General features: G+C 45.0%; 1 protein-coding gene across 2 annotated transcripts in view; it reads right to left on the reverse strand.

Moving 5' to 3' along the window:
• Positions 1-2,298: 2,298 nt before the first annotated feature.
• The window catches only part of GPR143 (G protein-coupled receptor 143), a 48,714-nt gene continuing 27,033 nt past the window's right edge, over positions 2,299-23,979 (reverse strand). The window contains exons 9-10 of one of the 2 annotated variants that reach the window (XR_011536009.1): positions 3,305-3,494; positions 2,299-2,419 (exon numbers count right to left, since the gene is read on the reverse strand). Coding sequence is in view for 1 of the 2 variants with exons in the window: in XM_070604932.1 (XP_070461033.1) it covers positions 3,400-3,494 (95 nt within the window). In the remaining variant the exon portion in view is untranslated. Of the gene's footprint in view, positions 2,420-3,080; positions 3,495-23,979 lie in introns of those variants that run through there. The other variant, XM_070604932.1, reaches the window with a different exon arrangement.

Below are 23,979 nucleotides of genomic sequence, written 5' to 3' on the forward strand. Positions count from 1 at the left end.
AGTCACAGGCTATGGGGGACTTGACCTTTCCTTGAGCACGATGCTGACTCATGCTCAGCAAACATTTATTGACATCTGCTCTGTGCCAGGCTCTTCCAGGTGTTTCCCTTTATGCCGCGTGAATCAATCGGTGGGTGTTAGGTGACTGAGTCGGTTAATGGGTGCTGCTATCCCCGTGGGGGGGGGTGCAGCTGACTCTGAGAGGGGGTGAGGCGGACTGCATTTTGCTGTACAACTGAGTCACAAAGCAGGTCATGGTGTCATTTTCCTTTAATCCCAACTTGATCCCGCACTAGCACAAAGCAGAGGGCTGGAGCCATCCCTGCCTCTCTGGGTCCCACTATTGACTGGGGTAGAGCCTGCTTATTTTTCTCTTCTTTTAACCAAGTTGACCAGGCATGTTACCCCGTGGTGGATTTGGGGGCAGTTCTGAGCACCCTGACCCCTGCTACTGAAGCCACAGGAAGGGCCTGGGAAGAAGCTTGAGGCAGACACACAGCAGGCAGGCAGCACACTATATGACAGAGCGCCCCAGGATCACGGCATGTGTGACGTGTGGCTTTGGTGGCTTCCGCAGCAATGCTGGTAACGTTAATAGCTTTAAAGGGGTTTCTTTCTGCTGTAGAGGAAGCCGGATTGGGGCCACATTGGTGGTCCGGGCTCGGTGCGCCTTTCCTCTTTACACGGAGCCCTTGGCTGCAGTGATTCGAAAAGTGTTTGCCTTCGTTGAAGCTCCGCTTATTTATTTTGAAAATCTAAGCTTCCACTCACTGAACAGAGAACTTTCTTTTTTAACGGCCCACATCGTGGTGCTGTTCCTAAAGGATGCTTGAGACCGTTTGTCGTATGCTCAGAAAGTCGTCTGTACCTGTGGCTGCCAACAGTTGGTAACTACTGACGGAGACCTGGAAATCACTTTGTGACATGCACAAAAAGAGGCAGGAAGTGGCGGGGAGTGGATTTCTGCCCTTACAAAACACAAAATTTGGCTGGATGATTTTTTCCCAGCTTGGCTCCTTTTTCTCTGAAGTGTCTTAGCCACTGGCAAGGTCACCAAGGCCAGAGGTTGCAGTTCCACCTGGAGGGTGCTGGGGGCAGGGCACAGGGGACCCTGGGGAGAGGGCAGGGACCATGTTATTGACAGTGTTCCCTCCCACTTGAAGTTAGTGCTCCGGAGAATGGGGCCTCTGATTAGAAATACAGTCATTCTCAAGCAAAGTTATGGAGAAACACCCCAGGAGGCCATCTGTTCATACGCACACAACTGTAAAGGACCAGGCGATCATTGGACTAGGGAGGCGTCAACTCATGAAGTAGTTTATGGTGTGACTGGCCAATAAATTAAAGTCAAATAGAAGCCACCTGATAAGAGCAGCCTCATCTTTCACCCAAACTACACTCGCAGCTACACCTGTGTCATGTGTGGCCAAGCCAAACTCCCAGCTGGTGGTCCCAGTTCCCTCGCCTCTTCAAGGACTTCTCCCAGGTCATTGTCCCCTCCCTCACATCATCGTTACTGCTTTCTCTTCCCTGGATCGTTCCCTTTAGCCTCCCAGTGTACTCTAGTGTCTCCCATCTCTAAACAGTAAAGACCAGACATCCCTCTGCAGCAACCAGCCCTATGGGGAAATTGCCTAAAACCAAGCATTGTCCATCTTCTCGTTCATTTGTTTGCTCAATTACGTCTCTCTTATTCCCTGGACTGACTTGCTCCACCACGTCGCCGATGCTCATCTGTGCATCCCCAGTGCCAAGTCATAGCTCAGCGCCTGGCAAGGAGCGACGAGAAGGTACGGACAACCTCTCACTCAGCTCGGCCCCATTGAAACCTCCATGCCAGCTGGTGATGCCGATCCCCAGCTAGGAGGAATTACATTAACTGGACAATCAGATCAGTCAGGGTTCCGAACCTGACTCTGGCACATGTAAGCCAAAAAGAACGGGTGAGGACACTGGGCAGCTCTGCGGAACCAGGCTTGGAGGCCATGCAGACAGAACAGCCAAAATAAGGCTACAGGATTGGACCTATGCAGGTAACATGGGGCACGGCCACAGCACCGGGGGTGCTACCCACACCCTCATACTGAACCAGCCCCAAAGCACACCCAAGCTGCCTCCCAAAGCAGACACGTCCGCTGCCCAGCTGCTGCCACTCCCCCTCCAGAAACACATCTCCGAGGCCCATTCCCTGGGGCACTGGCTTCTACCTCAAAGACTTGGGACACGTGTCTCATTGGCTCTGCCAAGTCCTGTGCCCTCTTCTAGCTGAAAGGGAGGCTGGGAAAGTGAGAAGCTGGCCTCTTGGCCTCTGGGGTGAGGGTGGGACTGAGCCTCACCTGCTTGGGGAGCATCCTCCAATGGGGAGAGGCTTCTGAGGCCGGGAGCAGACCAAATGTCACCATGCAGATGCAGAACACATCTGGAAAAGCAAAAACCCCTTCAGGTCATAATGCTTTGGATCAAAGTGGGTGTGCTCCAGCACAGGCCCACCCTTAGGGATGTGCAGCCCCCGGGCACTACGGTCACGGTCACCGTGTACCCTGAACCCATCTGCAGCCATGCGACTCTCCAAAAGTACAAGTCCAGAAACATCCTGGACAGCTTTCCTAGGGGAAAGGGAGTCCTAATCTCATGTGAAGGAGGTGTCATGTGGCAGGGCTGTCTGCAGTGTCCTGAGACAATAGTGTTATCTTGTTTTTTTATAGACATAGCTGGGTGGCTTGCAAATCCAATGCATACTACAATATTTTCACCAAAAAAATATATATACTATATATTTATTTCAGCTGATGGAAATAAAGAGATTTAGGCAATGATCTGTGCATAAACCAGGTTCCAAGGATTCCTTAGACTGTCATTGCTCGACACAGCATGGGGACCAAGGGCTCAGTTAGTGATTGGAGCCAGCCCCCCTCTCCGCCCCCTAGTGGTGCAGGAAGATCGTGCTGTGCTGCCGCTCCCTGGTGCCCCCCACTCGTCCTGCTGCTGCTTACCTCACTGCCGTGTGGCATCATCACTCCCTCACTTAGGAGCGCTCGCTAGAGGCATTATACAGACAGAATGCAAGTCAGGCTGGGAGCTCGGTTGCAACTACTTTATTAACTTTTCCCCAGGACCGGGATCCGGCATTTACATTACAGCCAGCCTCAGAAAAACAGAGGGCAACTAAGAGTCTAGAGAAGCTGCTGTTTGGTTTAGAAGGCATTTTCCACTCCCAAGCACCAGCTCGTGGATCAGTTCTCATCACCAAGAGGACCCTCGGGAAGAAGTTCTAATATGGGGTGAGGTTGGGGGGATGCCACACCTGGCAGTGTGGTGACAGGAAGGCGAGAACAGTTCAAAACAAAGAGAGATGTCAACTTTGAGGGATGCGGGGTCTGGACCCATGTCACGTCCCTCTCATAGGTCTCCCTGGGTTTGGGAAAGAGATTTGACCTCATTTTCATGGCGGGACCCACTTGCAATGTGGATTTCAATTGTGCTGGCATCGGAACCTGGAGAGGAAAAGAGAAAAAACTGATGGCGTCAGTGTCCTAGAAGGTTTTTCATAAGCTTCAGAAATGCTGTCTATTAAAAAGAATAATAAAGTTACATGATACGTTCACCTACATTTGATTAAGTCATTTCAAAAGATGAAATAAATCCTAGAGAATCACCAAAGGCACCTGATGTGTGATTCTGCGTCCATCTTCAGGCCCGCCCCTGCCCCTGGCATCCCTTTTTCCAAACCTCTGTGCTGGACAGCTAAACGTGCGTCTCAGAGAGCCGAACCACATGGACGCTGGAGACCAAGTCGAGACCACCCCTGTTGACTCGGGCAGGCTTCGCAGCCCTGTGACACATGCTGTCGGATTTAGACCCACAGATCCCTTCTGTGACTCAGGCTCATCACAGGGCCCCATGGTGGCCTGGCCACCTGACCCCAACTCCAGGAGGTGCCCAAAGGGAGGGAGCCCACTGCCCTCTGTCAAACTAAGACACCTTCCAGTTGTCTCTTCAGGGATGAGACCACAGGGTTTGAGGGCAGAAAAAAAAAGTGGGTAACCATCAGTAGAATGAAAGCAAATGTCACTCCTGCCAAAACAGTACTCCTGGAGGTGACACACCTGCCTCCAGAACCCCGGGGACCCTCTGGAACAGATGGCAGAGTTATTCTGCAAATATTCAGGAGGACCAGCTGTGTGCCAGGTCCTAGGCTGTGTGTGTGGGATACCAAGAAGAAAGACACAAAGAAGGTGGCCTTTTCAACTGTGCATGGGGCAAGTGGCTGCCCTTCAGGAAAATCTCCACATCCTGAGGCCCCTCTACCAGTGCCCTTGCTGACCCCTGCAGCCTCCTCTCGCGTCCTTCTCACTCCCCACCTGCAGGCACACTGGCCTCTCTTCCACGCGCCGAGCTCAGGCCTGCCACCAAGGCTTTGCACAGCCCTTTCTCTGTTTGTCAGCTCTTCAGGTTTCTTTCTGGCTCACTCCTCACTTCCTTCAGGGCTCAATTCAGATGTTATCTCAGCCTCAGGGAGGCATGCAGAACCCCTATCCAAACCCACTCTCCTGCCCCCGCCCTATCTGCTTTTCTTCATAGTACTTTTGCTGCCTGGAATATTCTATTATTATTTGTGTTTTCCCTTCTCTCTCTCCTACAAGAGTGGAGAGTCTCAATGGACAGGGACTTTTTGCATCTTTTTTTAGAATTGTCTGTTTTTTGCTGAGGAAGATTAGCCCTGTGCTAACATCTGTTAGCATTATATGTCTTCCTCCACTTTATATATGCCACCACAGCACGGCTGACAAGTGGTGTAGGTCCATGCCCAGGATCCAAACCCGCGAACCCAGGCCGCCAAAGCAGAAGACACCAAACTTAACCATGATGCCACGGGGCAGCCCTGACTTTGTCTATCTTACTTACCATAGGTTCAGTAGTGCCTCAAATGGCACCTGGCACCTGGAAGGTGCTGGATAAACCACTGTTGACTGGATAAATAGGACAGGGCATGCGCACTGACACCAAGATGCAGCACTAGCACCTTGGAGCATTAATTAAGAATGATGAGCATAAAGGAGGACAGGAACAGGCACAATGTAAGGAGAGACACATGCAGTTTTGGAGGACACTTAAGGAAGAAAAGAGGGAACGTTAAATGGATAAGAGGAGGGGAGAAATTATGGCAACAGGAAAGATATGCTTGGGAATGTTGGGGGAAGCCTGAGTCACAAGAAGAGATGACAATAACACCAAGAAAACACAAGTATGGGACTGCAGTGTCGTCCCCCCGCAAAACCCAGCATGGCCTGTGGGGGGAGGCAGCACTCAGATCTGTCAGACTAAGTATGATGAGCTCCACAAAGAGGGTAAAGGAATTCAGAGGGTGCGTGGAGGACTGGCATCAGGGCCATGGTCCTGGCAGCCAGATCCTGAGGAGAGTTTGGGTTGTCAACAAGGATGGCAGGAGGAGACCTCTTGTTGGAACGGTGGACTTTCTTTTCCTGGAGACTGGACACCAGCTGGGAAGACTTCTAGCAGACACTTCCAGTTTCAGAACCGCATTCCTGCTGGAGAGGCTGATGGCACTTCAAAAAGACTTGATTCTCACAGGGTCACCCACTGTTTATGAGGATGTCCTGGGCTCATGGGAACTTGTGTGCAATTTCTGTGGTCTTTTGAAAAAGACTCTGGGTTGTAGTGTCATATGATGGCTTGTGATCAAGGTCTGGGCTGGGGACACTCCCCCGTGACCTTGCACTTCGGGACATGCTCTGGATCTCGTGACTTTTTAAATGTTCCTGGTTCTTTCATTCTCCCCCTGGGGCTCCACAGAGGAGATCCAGTTGTGCCATAACAACTTTCTCAGGCCCCAGTGCTGCTGGAGCCGAGCCACCTGAGCCAGCCCTGCCTGTGCTAAGTTCAATGGGTGCTCGAAGCTGTGGGCTTTCTAGCAGGCCTGGGTTTCCATGGGTTTTCTCTTATGGTCTTAAAGGTCTCCACAAAGAGAGAATGTGCTAGCTGAGCAAGCCTCTGAGGAGAAAATTCAATGAGGCCATCGGGGTATGGGAGTAATTCTCTATTGGTGCAAGAAATGCAGGTGCCAGCGACCTCATGGTGCCCAAGGGCCAAGCCCCTTCCTAGCAACTCTCTTTAATGAGCCTTGCAAGCCCAGACAGGTTCTTGGGAACTTCCTGGCCCCGCATAGATCTAGGATTTGGGAAGGCATGTTGGACGTTTCCTGTGCCCTCAGCTGCTATTCCTGGATCCCTTGAAAACCATGAAGCCCTACATCAGAAACCCAACCAGTGGGCACTGAGCATGAGCCATAGAGAACATATGACACCTGGGCTTAGATCCCCTTCAAGGTGTTGCATTTGATCTAGCCAGCCTGGCACAGGTGGAGGCCTTGGGGTATACTCTCTTCCACATTCCTCTAGCAACTACAATCCATGGGGCCACCAGGGTTCTGTTCAAGGGGAGAGCAACTGACAGCACAGAAAATCATAGAAGACAAAGAACAGAGATGTATGAGAGAGAACAGAGAAATGAGGAAGTGTGGGAGATACAGGGAATTTGGGAAAAGAATCAAGAATTATGGGAAAGGACAGAATTGTGGTGGGGGGGGGGGACCAGAATAATGGGAGGCAGGGAATTAAGAGAAAGACAAGAATTGTGATAGAAGAGAGAATTGGGGAAACAAGGGATTATGGGGAAGAACAGAATTGTAGGGAAAAAAATAGGAATTCTGGAGAGAATGAGGAACTGTGGGAGAGAAAGGGAATTTGAGGAGAGACAGAATTGTGAGGGAGAATAAAGAATCATAGAAGAGAGAATTGTGGGAGAAAGAGTATTGTAGGAAAGAACAGAATTGTGGGAAAGAGTGGAGAATTCTGGGAGAGACATGGAATTGTGGGAGGGATAAAGTATTGGGGGACACGGATTATGGGGGAGAAAGGAGAATCGTGGAAAAGAATGGAGAATTGTGGGAGACAGACAATTATGAGAAGGAATTATAGGGGAGAATAGAGAACTTTAGGAGAAAGAGAATTGTGGGAGAGATGGAATGTGGTAGAAAACAGCTTTATAGAAGAAAACAGATTTGTAAGAGACAATGAAGAATCCAGAATTGTGGGAGAAAAGGAGAAACTGGGAAAGAGAATTATGAGAGAAACAGGCTATTGTGGGAGAGACAGAGAATTGTAGGAAATACAAGGGCTCAAAGGAGAGAAAGGAGAATTGTGGGACAAATAGAGTATTATAGGAGAGATGGAATTGTGGGAAAGACAATGGATTACGGGAGAGAATGGAGAATTGTGGGAGAGAAGGAATTATGGGGGATAATAGAGAATTGTAGGAGAGAATTATAGGAGAGACAGTTTGGTTGTAGAAGAGAATGGAGATTTGTGAGAAAGAACAAAGAATGAAGACTTGTGGAGAACATGGAATTGTGGGAAAGGGAATTGTGAGACAAATAAGGCACAGTGGGAGAGACAGGGAAGTATGGGAGAGACATGGAATTGTGTGAGACAGGCAACTGAGAGAGAAGAAATTATGGTTGAGAACAGAGAACTGTAGGAGAAACAGAATTGTAGGAGAGATGGAACATAGGAGAAAACAGAATTGTAGAAGAAAATAGATTTGTGAAAGACAATGAAGAATCCAGAATTACGGGAGAAAATGAGGAATTGTGGGAAACAGGGAATTGTGAAAGAAATAAGGTATTGTGGGAGAAACGGAATTGTGAGAAGAACAAGGGGTTATGGGAGAGACAGGGAATTGTGGGTGAATTAGAGTGTTATGGGAGAGACAGGGAATTGTAAGAGCAACAAGGGGCTATGGGAGAGACAGGGAATTGTGGTAACAACAAAGGGTTAGGGGAGAGAAGGGAATTGTGGGAGAGGAAATAAATTATGGGAGAAATAGAATATTATGGGAGAGAGAGGAAATAGTGGAGAGAGGGATTATGGGGGCAAATGGAGAGATTATGGGGGAAAAGAGAAATTGTGGAGGAGACAAGGCATTACAGGAAAGACAAGGATCATGGGAGAGAAAGGGAATCATGGGAAGGGCAAGGGATCATGAGAAAGAATGAGGAATTGTGAGAGAGACAGGGCACTGTGGGAAAGACAAGGGGTCATGGGAGAGAAAGGGGAATTGTGGGGCAAATGGAGTATTGTGGGAGAGACATGGAATTGTGGGAATGACAAGGGATTATGGGAGAGAAAGGGGAATTGTGGGAATTAAAAGGAGTTATTGGAGAATAAGGGGAATGTGGGAGAGATATGGAATTATGGGAAAGAATGGAGAAATGTGGGACAAACAGGCAATAGTGGGGAAAAAAAGGAATTATGGAGAACAGAACTGTAGGAGAATGACTGCAGGAGAGATGGAATATGGTAGAAAACAGAATTGTAGAAGAAATGGAAATTGATGAAAGACAAGGAAGAATAGAGAATTGTGGGAAAGAAAAGGGGTTATGGGAGAGAAAGAATTGTGGGAAATAATGAAGAATTGTGGAAAAGACAATGGGTTATGGGAGACAAAGGGGAACTGTGGAACAGCTAAGGAATGTGGGAGGAAAAGAATGGAGAATTCTGGGAGTGATAGAGAATTGTGGGAGTGATGGAGAATTGTGAGAATGCCAAGGGATCATGGGAGAGAAGAGGGAATTGTGGGAGAGACAAGGCATTCTGGGAAAGACAAAGGATAATGGGAGTGAAAGTGGAATTGTGAGAGAAGGGAGAATTGAGGAGTGACAGAGAATTGTGGGAATGACAAGGGATCATGGGAAAGAAAAAGGAATTGTGGGAGAGTCAGGGCATTGTGGGAAAGACAAGGGATCATGGGAGAGAATGGAGAATTGTGGGAGTAACAGAATTGTGGGAGTGACAAGGGATCATGGGAGAGAAGAGGAAATTGTGAGAGACTGGGCACTGTGAGAAAGACAAGGGATCATGGGGAAGAAAGGGAAATCCTGGGAGAGAAGGGGAATCATGAGAAAAATGGAGTATTGTGGGAGAGACAAGGAATTGTGTGGAGAACAGAATTGTAGAGAAACAACTGCAGGAGAGATGGACTGTGGTAGAAAACAGAATTGCAGAAGAAAATGTAGTTTTGTGAGGGACAAGAAAAACTTGAGAATTGTGGGAGAGATGGAATTGTAGGAGATAAAGGGGAATTGCGGGAATGAAAAGGGGTTATGGGAGAGTAAGGGGAATTGTGGGAGAGATATGGAATTACAGGAGAGAACAGAAAATTGTGAGAGAGACAGGGCATTGTGGGAAATACAATGAATCATGGGAGAGAAAGAAGAATGGTGGGAAAGAGAATTTTCATAAAGACAAGGGATAATCTGAAAAAAGGGAATTGTGGGAATGATAAGGGGTTATGGGAAGGTAAGGGGAATTATGGGAGAGGCAGAATTTTGGGAAAGAATAGAGAATTGTGGGACAGACAGGCAGTTGTGGGAAAAAAGCAATTATGGAGAAAAGAACTGTAGGAGAACGACTGCAGGAGAGATGGAATGTTGTAGAAAACAGAACTATAATAGAAATGAAGATTTGTGAGAGACAAGGAAGAATAGAGAATTGTGGGAGAGGAAATAGAATTGTGGGAGAGAAGAGGAATTGTGAGAGAGTATGTGAATTGTGGGAGTGACAGATAACTGTGGGAGAGACAAGAGATCATGGGAGATAAGAGGGAATTGTGGGAGAGGACATTGTGGGAAAGACAAGGGATCATGGGAGAGAAAAGGGAATTGAGAGAGAGAAGGGGAATTGTGGGAAAAGTGGAGTATTGGGGGAGACATGGAATTGTAGGAATGACGAGATTATGAGGAAAAACGTGAATTGTAGGAATGACAAGGGGTTATGGGAGAGTAATGGGAATTGTGGGAGAGACATGGATTATGAGAGAGAAAGGAGAATTGTATGTGAGAATGGAGAATTGTAGGAAAGAAGGAATTATGCCAGAGAACAGAAGTGTAAGAAAAACAATTGCAGGAGAGATGGAATGAAGTAGAAAAGAGAATTGTAAAAGAAAAAAAAAGTTTTGTGAGACAAAATAAAGAATCGAGAATTGTGAAGAGATGGAATTGTAGAAGAGAAAAAGATTATGGGGGAGAGAGTGGCATTATGGGTGAGACAGGGAATAATGGGAGAGAATGGAGAATTGTGAGAGAGGAGGAATTGTTAAAAGAACAGAGCACTGTGGGAGAGACATGGAATTGTAGGAAGGCAAGGGGTTAGGGGAGAGATGGAGAATTGTGGGAGAGAGAGAAAATTGTGGGGGCCGGCCCCATGGCCAAGTGGTTAAGTTTGTGCACTCCGCTTCAGCAGCCCAGGGTTTCACCAGTTTGGATCCTGGTTGTGGATGTGGCACCGCTCATCAAGCCATGCTGAGGCAGCATCCCACATGCCACAACTAGAAGGACTCACAACTAAAAATATACAACTATGTACTAGGGCTTTGGGGAGAAAAAGGGAAAAAATTTTTTAAAATCTTTAAAAAAAAGAAAATTGTGGGAGAGAATGGAGAATTGTGGGAAAGAAGGAATTATGGGGGACAACAGAACTGTAAGAATAACAATTGCAAAAGAGATGGAAAGTTGTATAAAACAGAATTGTAGAAGAAATCGAGTTTTGAGAGAGACCACAAAGAATTAAGAATTGTGGGAGGGGCCGGCCCAGTGGCACAGCGGCGAGGGGCACATGTTCCACTTCAGAGGCCCGGGGTTCACTGGTTTGGATCCCAGGTGCAGACAGGGCACCACTTGGCAAGCCATGCTGTGGTAGGCATCCCACATATAAAGTAGAGGAAGGGGGCCGGCCTGGTGGTACAGTGGTTAAGTGTGCATGTTCCACTTTGGCAGCCTGGGATTGCCAGTTCAGATCCTGGGTGTGGACATGGCACCACTTGACAAGCCATGCTGTGGTAGGCATGCACGTATAAAGTAGAGGAGGATGGGTACAAGTGTTAGCTCAGGGCCAGTCTTCCTCAGCAAAAAGAGGAGGATTGGTGGCAGATGTTATCTCAGGGCTAATCTTCCTCAAAAAAAAAAAAGAATTGTGGGAGAGATGGAAGTATAGGAAAGACAAGGGATTATGGGAGAGAAAGGAGAATTGTGGGAGAGATTGGAGAATTGTGGGAGTGACAAGGGATCATGGGAGAGAAAAGGGAATTGTGAGAAAAATGGAGTATTGTAGGAGAAACATGCAATTGTGGGAACCAGGGATTATGGGAAAAAACAGAATTGTGGGAATGACAAGGGGGTATGGGAGAGTAAGGAGAATTGTGGGAGAAACATGGGATGATTGTAGGAGAGGTGGAGAATTGTGGAAGAGAATGGAGAATTGTGGGAAGGATGGAATTGTGGAGGAAAACAGAACTGTAAGAAAAATAACTGCAGGAGAGATGGAAGGTGGTAGAAAACAGAACTGTAGAAGGAAACAGCTTTGTGAAAGACAATCAAGAATCAAGAATTATGGGAGAGAAAGTAGAATTAGGGGAGAGAAGGGGCATTGTGGGAAAGTCTGGAGAATTGTGGGATGGACAGAGAATTGTGGGAATGGTGAGGCATCATGGGAGAGAAGGGAATTGTGGCAAGAATGGAGTATTGTGGGAGAGACATGGATTACAGGAGAGAAAGATTGTAAGGGAGAATGGAGAATTGTAGGAAAGAAGGAAGTATGGGGGAGAACAGAAATGTAAGAGAAGCAATTGCAAGAGAGATGGAACATGGTAGAAAACAGAATTGTACAAGAAATCGAGTTTTGTAAGACACAATGAACAATCAAGAATTGTGGGAGAGACAAGGGATTATGGGAGAGAAAGAATTGTGGGAGAAATTGGAGGATTGTGGGAGTGACAACGGATCATGGGAGAGAAGAGGGAATTGTGGGAGACATAGGGCATTGTGGAAAAGACAAGGGATCATGGGAGAGAAAGGGGCATTGTGGTAACAATGGAGTATTGTGGGAGAAACATGGAATTGTGGGAACCAGAGATTATGGGCAAAAACAGGGAATTGTGGGAATGACAAGGGGGTATGGGAGAGTAAGGAGAACTGTGGGAGAATCATGGAATTGTAGGAGAGGTGGAGAATTGTGGAAGAGAATGGAGAATTGTTTGAAGGATGGAATTGTGGAGGAAAATATAACTGTAAGAGGAATAATTGCAGGAGAGATGGAAGGTGGTAGAAAACAGAATTGTAGAAGGAAACAGAGTTTTGTGACAGACAATGAAGAATCAAGAATTATGGGAGAGAAAGTAGAATTGTGGGAGAGAAGGGGCACTGTAGGACAGTGGAGAATTGTGGGATTGATGGAGAATTGTGGGAATGATAAGGCATCATGGGAGAGAAGAGGGAATTGTAGAAGAGACAGGGCATGGTGGGAAAGACAAGGGATCATGGAAGAGAAGGGGAATTGTGGGAAAAATGGACTATTGTGGTAGTGACATGGAATTGTGGGAGTAACAAGGGATCATGGGAGTGAAGAGAGAATAGTGGGAGAGAAGGGAGAATTAGAGAAAAGACTGGGTTATAGGAGAGAAGGCAGAATTGTGGGACAGATGGGGCACTGTGGGAGAAAGAGAGCAAGAGAGCAAGCATTGTGGGAAAGACAAGGAATTGTGGGAACAAGGCATTATGGGAGACAGGGGAATTGTGGGAATGAGATGGAGTAATAGAGTTGTGGGAGACAAAGTATTATGGGAAAGACCAGGAATTATGGGAGAAATAGGGCATTGTGGGAGACGGGAAAGAATGGGGAATTGTGGGAACAACAAGGGTTTATGGGAGAGACAAGCCTTGTTGGGAAGAGAAAGGATCATGACAAAGGAGAATTGTGGGAGAGACAGGGTATTGCAGGAAAGACAAGAGATCATTGGAAAAAAGGGAACTGTGGGAATAACAAGGGGTTAAGGGAGAGTAAGGGGAATTATGGGAGAGACATGTAATTGTGGGAGAGATGGAGAATTCTGGGAGAGAATAGAGAACTTTCGGAAAGAAGAAATTGTCAGGGAGAACAGAATTGTAAGAGAAACAATTGCAGGAGAGAAGGAATGTGGTAGAAAATAAAACTGCAGAAGAAAACAGTTTTGGCAAAGACAATGAAAAATCGAGAATTGTGAGAGATATAGAGAATTGTGGGAACAACGGGTTATAGGAGAGTCAGGAATTTTGGGAGAGATGGTGAATTGTGGGAACAAGAAATAGTTAGGGCAATAAGAGAATTGTGGGGGAAATAAAATATTGTGGGTAAGACAAGGAATTATGGGAGAAATAGGGCATTGTGGAAGACAAGGGAGAAAATGGGTAATTGTGGGACAGACAAGGAATTGTGGGAACAATAAGGGGTTATGAGAGAGACAAGGGACTTGTGGGAAAGACAATGATCATGGCAGAGAAGGGGAACTGTGAGAAAGATAAGAAATTGTGGGAAAGATAAGAGATCATGGCAAACAAAGAGGAACTGTGGGCAAGACAGAGCATTGTGGGAAAGATAAGGGATTATGGGAAAAAAGGGAATGATGGGAACAACAAGGGGTTATAGGAGAGAAGGAGAATTGTGGGAGTGTATGGAGAATTGTGGGAGTGACAAGGGATCATGGAAGAGAAGGATGAATTGTGGGAGAGACAGAGAATATTAGGAGAGACATGGAATTGTGGGAGAGAATGGGAATTGTAGGAGACTATGAAGAATTGTGGAAGTGACAAGGGATAATGGCAGAGATGAGGGAATTGCGGGCGAGACAGAGTATTTTAGGAGAGGCAAGGGATTATCGTAGAAAATGTAGAATTGTGGGAGAGAAGGAGAATTCTGGGAGAGGATGGAAGATTGTGGTTCAGAACAGAGACTGGTGGGAGAGACAAGAAATTATGGAGGGAAGTAGAATTGTGGGAATGACAAGAGATTATGGGAGAGCAAGGGGAATTATGGGAGAGACATGAAATTGTGGGAACAACAAAGGGTTAGGGGAGAGAAGGGGAAATTTTGGGAGAGAAAAGGAATTATAGGAGAAACATAATATATGGGAGAGAGGGGAAATAGTAGACAGAAGGATTGTGGGGGAGAACTGTGGAAGATAGGCAAATGTGAGACAAGGGAATTAAGTGTGGCTGGAAACAGAATGTGGGAGAAACAGAATTGTAGGAGAGATTAAATGTGGTAGAAGACAGGATTGTTGAGGAAAATGGATATTTGTGAGAGACAAAGAAGAATCCAAAATTGTGGGAGAAATTGTGGGAAAGAGAATTATGAGAGAAATAGGCTATCGTATGAGAGACGGGGAATTAGGGGAAAGATAAGTTTTCATGGGAGAGAGGGAAATCGTGGGAGAAATAAAGTATTACGGGAAAGACAGGGACTTGTGTGAGAAATGCAGCAGTGTGGGAGAAACAGAACATTGTGGGAGATAATGGAGCATTGGGAGATACACAATTGTAGGAGACAAGGAATTATGGAGGAGAACAGAAAACTGTAATAGAGAATTGTTGGAGAAACAATTCTGGAGAGTGAGAATGTGGTGGAAAACAGTTGTAGAAGAAAATGAAGATTTATGAGAGACAATAAAGAATCCAAAATCATGGGAGAAAATGGGCAATTGTGGGATGGAATGTGGAAACATGAGAGAAATAGGGTATTGTGGAAAGACAAGAGATTATGGGGGAAAAGGGGGGGTTTGTGAGAGAGGCAAGGTATTGTGGGAAAGACGTGGATCATGGAAGAGAAGGGGAATTGTGGGAAAGGGAACTGTGGGAAAGACAAAGATCACGGGAGAGAAGGGGAATTGTGGAAAAGACAGAATTGTGGGAAAGACAAGAGATCATGGGAAATTGGAGAAACAGCGCATTGTGGGAAAGACGGATCATGGGAGAGAGGGGAATTGTGGGAGGGAACAGGAATTGTGAGAAAAGTGGAGTATTGTGAGAGATGTGGAATTGTGGGAATGACAAAGGATTATGGGGAAAATGATGAATTGTGGGAATGACAAGGGGTTATAGGAGAGTAGGGGTAATTGTGGGAGAGACATGGATTATGGCAGTTAGGAGAATTGTGGGAGAGAATGGAAAATTGTGGGAAACAAGGAATTATGGGTGAGAACAGAACTGTAAGAGAAAATTGCAGGAGAGATGGAATGTGGAAGAAAACAGAATTAAAGAAAATGGAGTTTTGTGAAAGATAAGGAAGAATTGAGAATTGTGCAAGAGACAGAGAATTGTGGGAGAGAATGGAGAATTGCAGGAGTGACAAGGAATCATGGGTGAGAAGAGGGAATTGTGGGAAAGATAGGGCATTATGGGAAAGATGGGATTATGGAAGAAAAAGAGGAATCATGGCAAAAATGAAGTATTGTGGGAGAGACATGGATTACAGGAGAGAAAGAATTGTGGGAAAGAATGGAGAATTGTGGGAAAGAAGGAAGTATGGGGGAGAACAGAAATGTAAGAGAAACAATTGCAAGAGAGATAGAACATGGTAGGAAACAGAACTGTACAAGAAATCGAGTTTTGTGAGACACAATAAAGAATCAAGAATTGTAGGAGAAACAAGGGATTATGGGAGAAAAAGGAGAATTGTGGGAGAGAAAGGAGACTTGTGGGAGAGAATGGAGAACTGTGGGAGAGATCAGAGAACTGTGGGAGTGCCAATGGATCGTGGGAGAGAAGAGAGAATTGTGGGAGACACAGGGCATTGGGGGAAAGACAAAGGATCATAGGAAAGAAAGGTGAATTATTGGGAAAATGTGGAGTATTGAGGGAGAGACATGTAAGTGTGGGAACAAGAGATTATGGAAAAAGATGGGGAACTGTAGGAATAACAAGGGGTTATGGGAGAATAAGGAGAATTGTGGGAGAGACATGGAATTGTGGGAGAGGTGGAGAATTGTGGGAGAGAATGGAGAACTGTGTGAAGGACGGAGTTGTGGGGGGAAACAGAATTGTAAGAGAAATAGCTGCAGGAGGGATGGAATGTGGTAGAAAACAGAATCATAGAAGGAAACAGAGTTTTGTGACAAACAATGAAGAATCAAGTATTATGGGAGAGAAAGTAGAATTGTGGGAGAGAAGGGGCATTGTGGGAGAGTCTGGAGAATTGTGGGATTGATGGAGAATTGTGAGAATGACAAGGCATCATGGGAAAGAAGCGGGAATTGTGGGATAGAAGGGACTTGTGGGAGAGAAGAGGAATCGTGAGCAAATGGAGCATTGTGGGAGTGACGTGGAATTGTGGGAATGACGGGATTATGGGAGAGAAGAGACCATTGTGGGGGAGACAGGGCATTGTGGGAAAGACAAGAGCTGATAGGAGAGAAGAGAATTGTGGAAGAAAAGGGGAATTGTGGGAAGAATGGAGTATTGTGGGAGTGACATGGAATTGTGGGAGTAACAAGGGATCATGGGAGAGAAGGGAGAATTATGGGAAAGATGATGGGTTATGGCAGAGAAGAGGGAATTGTGGGACTGACAAGGGATCATGGGAGAGAAGAGGGAATTATGGGAGAGACAGGGAATTGTGGGAAATACAAGGGATCAGGGCAGTGATAAAGGAGTGTGGAAAAAATGGAATATTGTGGCAGTGACATGGAATTGTGGGAATGACAAGGGATTATGGGGGAAAAGGAGAATTGTGTGAGAAAACATTGTGGGAATGACAGATAACTGTGGGAACAAGGGATTATGGGAGAGACGGGAATTGCAGGACAGACAGGGAATTGTGGGAACAAGAAGGAGTCATGGGAGTAACAGGGAATCGTGGAAGAAATAAAGTATTTTGGGGAAGACAAGGAATTATGGGGAAATAGGGCACTGTGGGAGATGGGGAAAGAATGGGTTACTGTGGGAGTGATGGGGAATTGTGAGAAAAACAAGAATTTATTGGAGAGACAAGGCTTGTGAGAAAGACAAGAGATCATGGGATAAAAGGAAATTGTGGGAATAACAAGGGGTTAAGGGAGAATAAGGAGAATTGTGGGAGAGACATGTAATTGTGGTAGAGGTGGAGAATTCTGGGAGAGAATAGAGAATTGTGGGAAAGAATAAATCCTCAGGGAGAACAGAATTGTAAGAGAAACAATTGAAGGAGAGAAGGAATGTGGTAGAAAGGAAAATTGTAGACGAAAACAGAGTTTTAGCAGAGACAATGAAAAACTGAGAAATGGGGGAGACACAGGGAATAGTGAATATTAGGGGTTATGAGAGAGTTGGGAATTTTGGGAGAGACAGGGAAGTGTGGGAAAGACAAGGGTGCAGGGGATAGAGGAGAATTGTGGGAGAAACATGGAATTGTGGGAATGAGAAGGAGTTATGGGACTAAGAAGGAATTGTTGGAGAAATAAAGTATTGTGGAAAGGACAGGGAATTATGGGAGAAATAGGGCATTGTGGGAGACCAAAGAGAGAAAGGATAATTATGGGAGAGACAAGGAATTGTGGGAACAATGAACGGTTATGGGAGAGACAAGGGACTTGTGGGAGACACAGGGCATTGTAGGAAAGACAAAGATCATGGGAGAGAAGGGGAATTGCAGGAAAAATAGGGAATTGTGGGAAAGACAAGGGATTATGGGCAAGGAAGAGGAATTGTAGGAGAGATAGGCCATTGTGGGAAAGATAACAGATCATGGGGAAAAAGGGAATTGCGGGAATGACAAGGGGTTAAGGGAGAGAAGGAATTGTGGGAGAGTATGGAGAATTGTGGGAGTGAAAAGGGATCATGGGAGAGAAGAATGAATTGTGGGAGAGACACGGAATTGTGAGAGAGAAGGGGAATTGAAGGAGAGTATGGGGAATTGTGGAAGTGACAAGGGATAATGGGAGAGACAAGGAACTGTGGGAGAGATAAGAGTATCTTAGGAGGGGCAGGGAATTGTGGGAAAGACAAGGGATTATGGGAGAAAAAGGAGAATTGTGGGAGAGAAGGGGAATTGTGGGAGAGAATGGAAGATCGTGAGTCAGAACAGAGAATGGTGGGAAAGACAAGGAATTGTGGCAGAGACACAGCTAGGCCACTCACTTCTGTCTACTATGTTCTGAATAGGCCACAACCCTCCTGCCTGGGGACACACCACCTATGTTCTAACCATGATCCCTTCAGTTTCCCCACATGCTCTGTGCCTCAGCTCTCCCCAAGGGCTACAGTCCTGTGATCCAGCTTGTCTACAGCAACATCCCCACCTCCATGGCCAGGGCCCTCTCCTTGGCCACAGCCAGGGATGGCCTACCCTCTTCATTGCCCCTCCAATTCAGGCCTCTGCCCCACCCTTTTTGGCCCCACCCCTCCACTCAGCCTGCACCCTTCCCTCCACAATAAGGCCTGCTTCAGTGCTCCACTAACCCCTCCTGCCAGGGCCCATCCCCTGAGCTCTGCTCTGGCCCCACCACTCCTGCCAGGGCCACAAACCCCAGTTCTACTGTGGCCCTGCCCTCCAACCAGAACCATGCCCCTCCTGAACAGGGGCACCTGGTCCAAGGTGACCTTGGAGGCGTGGTGGGGTGGATCTCCTGAGAAACACACCCTCTGACACTCCCAACCTCCTCACCCTTGAAGCCAATGACAAGATTAATGTAGGCATCAGATCCTGAACTTTTCCTTTCTGAGCACAGAGGAAAGTGCCCTGGTTAAAGGAGGGTCCCATATTTGACACAAAGCTTCTTAATGCTCGTGGAAAGAGTAAATTACGATATTTTAAGGTTTTCCAGTGTTCATAAGATAAAAACCAACGAGGTTTTTGTTTGTGAGAAGTACCATTTTTCTTAAGGGAAATTCCGATTCCTTATAAAGATATTTTGAATGAAGTTGTCTTGAAGAATTACACACAGATCCTCTCAATGTACTGTACCCCATTGCTACAAGTCACAAAGCATGATCATCAAAACAATTCCCCACACCCATGAATTGGGTTAGTCCTACAAGCAGATCAGAGTGTCTTTTACTTAAAGACTGTTACTGGGAGTGATGTCATCATCATGGTGGAGTGAACTCTTCCCTTAGGTTCTCCCACATAAGATACAATGAAAAGGACATAAGACAACAGAGGACATTCACACAGCACAATAGACATCTGAGAGACCCACGCAGCCATATGTCTGAAGGTGGAGGTGCTGGACCCCACCCAGGAGGGAGTGGAAGGAGGTAAGGGGATCTCCTCTACCTCCCTGGCAGCTACCAAGGGTGCAGGCTCTGAAAGGAGATCTGGAAAGGGTGGCTCTCCAGGGGAAGGCCTTTGCTCTCTGAATTTCTGCCCAGCCATAGGAAAGGTCCACACAGAGGAGGCTAAGCTATTGTAGGGGTGTCTTCATCAAGCCAGCACCCCAGGAGAACAGATAGCGAGGGCACAGTGAGAACACTCCTGGGATCATGCACACGAAAGAAAGTGCCCCTCCCCTCACCCAGCACACCAGCTTGGTTGGTCAGCCACAGCAAGGGACCCCCACCAGAAAGCCTGCACATATGTTAGTAAAGCAGCAGCTGCTAGTGGGAAATCACAGATGGGCCCTGTCAACATAGATTCCAAAGGACAGGCAAAGATGCCAAAGATAACAACGGGCTCAGAATAAAGAGCTCCTGGCCACCACCAACCCCCAGTGGTGGCAGGTGGAATCTGGGATCAGGCACTACCACTATGCAAGAGCACAAATGCACCCCATCAAATATCTGAGGAGGTATATTAATACTCCAAACAATGAGGAAAATGACAAGCACCCAGAGATCGATCCTGAAGGCACAGAAATTTTCAATCTAAATGACAGAGAATTCAAAATAGCTATCATAAAAAAACTCAACAAGAGTGACATCAGCAACATGACGGAGTGAGCTTTCCCTGTAATCTCTCCCTTTCACCATGCAATGAAAAAGACATTCATACTCCAACAGAGGACATCCAAACACAACCAAAAGATGTTAGAGAGACCCACACAGCCATACGACAGAGGGCAGAGAGGCTGGAGCCCCCCACGGAGGAGGTGGAATGGGATAAGAGAAAACTTCACTCCCTCCCCAAACCACTGCAATCTGGGACCATGGGCAGCCTCCGAGACAAAGGAATGGGGAAGGGGACATTCGTTTGTGGGAACGTCAGGATCCCTGAGGGCCCTCGAAGCCTAGAGGGAAGCCCTCTATGGGGGCAAAAGCTTTCATGGGAGCGGTGACCTTATCAAGCCAACATCCCAGGAAAGCAGATAGCAAAAGCAGAGTGAGAAAACCCAGAGAGCACGCAGGAGAAAGTGCCCCTCCCTGCACTGGCCCAGCACCAGCTCTAGCGCCTTTGATCTCAGCAGACTCAGAATATGCGGCTCTTGACCCCCACCCAGTGGTGATAGGTGGTAACTGTGACCAAATAACACCAGGATGCAAAAAAAACAGAACCGCCCTCTTGCAATATCGAACATTATATTAGATCTCCAGACCAGAGAGAAAATGACAAGCACTCAGAAATCAGTCCTGAGGACACAGAATTATGTAATGTAAATGAGAAAGACTTCAAAATAGCTAGCATCAAAAAACTCAACAAGTTGAAAGAGAATGTAGAGAAACAATTCAATGAGTTCAGGGGCTACTTCATAAGAGATTGAAACTATAAAGAATCAATCAGAAATATCAGAGATGAAAGACACAATGGAAGAAACAAAACAAAATATGGATTCTCTGAACACTCAAGCAGATATCATAGAGGAGTGTATCAGCATAATTGAAGATAGACATGTTGAAATGCTCCAGACACAGAAGGACAAAGAACTAAGGCTAAAAAGAAATGAAGAAAGTCTCCAAGAAATATTCAACTCAATTAGGAAATGCAATATAAGAATTATAGGTATTCCAGAAGAAGGAGAGAAGGAGAATGCAGCAGAAAGCTTGTTAAAAGAAATAATAGCAGAGAACGTCCCAAACCTGGGGAAGAAGATGGAAATCCACGTGGAAGAGGCTACCAGAACTCCCAAATATGTCAATGTAAAAATACCTACTGCAAGGCATATAGTAGTGAAACTGGCAAGAGTGAATGACAAAGAGAATATTAAGGGCAGCAAGGCAGAAGAAAATAACTTACAAAGGAACCCCTATCAGGCTTTCAGCAGATTTCTCTGCAGAAACCTACAGGCTAGGAGATACTGGAATGATATATTCAAATCTTTGAAGGATGAAAACTTTCAGCCAATAATACTCTATCCAGTGAAAATATCCTTCAGATATGACGGAGAAATAAAAACTTTCCCAGACAAACATAAGCTAAGGGAGTTCGTGGCCACGAGACCACCCCTCCTACAAGAAATCCTCAAGAAGGCCATCATACCTGAAAAACAAAAGGGAGAAAGGGGTTAAAAAGCACAGAGTAAGGAGATAAATAGCTAAACAGATTCAGAGCAGGACAGCAAATACTCCAGTATAGCATTAAAGACAAAGGGAAGGAAAACACGAAAAACAAAGATAATCTTGTCATTTTAACCACAAACTCACAACACAAGATGGAATAAGATGTGAAAAAAACAACTTAGGAGAGGAAGAGGAAAGGGACTGAATCAGTTTAGTCTAAGGAAATAAGAGGCCATCAGAAAAAGGACTATCTTATCCACAAGATTTTGAATACAAATCTCATGGTAAGCACTAAACAAAAAAGCAGAACAGAGACACAAATAATAAATAAAGAGAAAATAAAGAAACACAACAATAAAAAACTATATAACTAAATTGGTAGAACAAAATACACAGGACGAGAAACAAAGGAAAAGCAGGAGAACTGGAAAACAAGTGATAAAGTGACAGCATTAAGCCATCATATATCGATAATCACGCTAAACGTAAATGGATTGAATTCTCCAATAAAAAGACACAGAATGCTTGGATGGATTAAAAAACAAGACCCAACAATGTGCTGCCTCCAGGAAACACATCTCAGCTCCAAGGACAAACACAGGCTCAGAGTGACAGGATGGAAGATGATACTCCAAGCTAATGGCAAACAAAAGAAAGCAGGTGTTGCAATACTTATATCAGACAAAGTAGACTTCAAGATAAGACAGGTAAAGAGAGACAAAGAGGGGCAGTATATAATGATCAAAGGGACACTCCACCAAGAAGAAATAATACTTATAAATGTCTATGCACCCAACACAGGAACACCAAAGTACATAAAGCAATTATTAATAAACCTAAAAGAAGATATTACTAATAACACAATAATAGTAGGGGACCTCAACACTCCACTCACATCAATGGATAGATCATCCAGACAGAAAATCAACAAGGAAACAGTGGAATTAAATAAAAAGCTAGACTAGTTGGACTTAATAGACATATATAGAACACTCCATCCAAAAACAGCAGAATACACATTCTTCTCAAGTGTGCATGGAACAATCTCAAGAATAGACCATATGTTGGGAAACAAGGCAAGCCTCAATAAATTTAAGAACGTTGAAATAATAAAAAGTATCTTTTCCAATCACAACACTATAAAGCTAGAAGTTAATTACAAGAAAAAAGCTGAGAAAGGGACAAAGATGTGGAGACTAAACAACATGCTATTGAACAAACAATGGATCATTGAAGAAAGTAAAACAGAAATAAAAAAATATCTGGAGATAGATGAAATTGATAACATACCATATAAACTCACATGGGATGCAGCAAAAGCTGTATTAAGAGGAAAATTCATCACAGTACAGGCACACCTTAACAGGCAAGAAAAATCCCAAATAAGCAATCTCAAACTACACCTAATTGAATGAGAAAAAGAAGAACAAACAAAGCCCAAAGTCAGCATAAGGAGAGAAATAATAAAAATCAGAGCAGAAATAAATGCTATTGAAACAAAAAAGACACTAGAAAGGATCAATGAAACAAAGACCTGGTTCTTTGAGAAGATAAATAAAATTAACAAACCCCTAGCCAGACTTACAAATAAAAAGAGAGAAAGCTCAGATAAATAAAACTAGAAATGCAAGAGGAGAAATAACAATGGATACCACAGAAAAACAGATCATAAGAGGATACTACAAAAAACTATATGCCAATAAAATGGACAATCTAGAGGAAATAAATTCTTAAATTCTTACAACCTCCCAATGCTGAATCAAGGAAAAACAGATAATCTGAAGAGACCAAACACAAGGAAAGAGATTGAAACAGCAATCAAAAGCATCCCCAAAGAATAAAACCCCAGGATCCGATGGCTTCCCTGGGGAATTCTACCAAACTTTTGGACAGGATTTAATACCTATCCTTCTCAAGCTATTCCAAAAAATTAGGGAAGATGGAACGCTTCCTAACACATTCTACAAGGCCAATATCACTCTGATACCAAAGCCTGACAAGGACAACACAAAAAATGAAAACTACAGGCCAATATCGCTGATGAACATAGATGCAAAAATCCTCAACAAAATATTGGCAACCCGAATACAGCAATACATCCAAAGGATCATACATCATGATCAAGTGGTATTTATACCAGGGACACAGGGATGGTTCAACATCCACAAGTCAACCAATGTGATACACCACATCAACCAACTGAGGAATAAAACCCACATGATCATTTCAATAGATGCAGAGAAAGCATTTGACAAGATCCAACAACCATTTATGATAAAAACTCAACAAAATGGGAATAGAAGGAAATTACCTCAACATAATAAAGGCCATATATGACAAACCCACAGCCAACATCATACTCAATGGGCAAAAACTGAATGTCATCCCTCTGAGAACAGGAACAAGACAAGGATGCCCACTATCACCACTCTTATTCAACATAAGGTTGAATACACACTCTTATTCAACTGGAGGTTTTGGCCAGAGCAATTAGGCAAGAGAAAGGAATAAAAGGAATCCAAATAGGGAGTGAAGAAATGAAACTCTCACTGTTTGCAGACGACAGGGTCTTATATATAGGAAACCCTAAAGAATCCATCAAAGAACTATTAGAAATAATTAACAACTACAGTAAAGTTGTGCAGTACAAAATCAACTTACAAAAATCAGTGGCATTTCTATACTCT

The sequence above is a fragment of the Equus przewalskii genome, chromosome X (assembly GCF_037783145.1).
Source record: "Equus przewalskii isolate Varuska chromosome X, EquPr2, whole genome shotgun sequence".
Classification (NCBI taxonomy): Eukaryota; Metazoa; Chordata; class Mammalia; order Perissodactyla; family Equidae; genus Equus; species Equus przewalskii.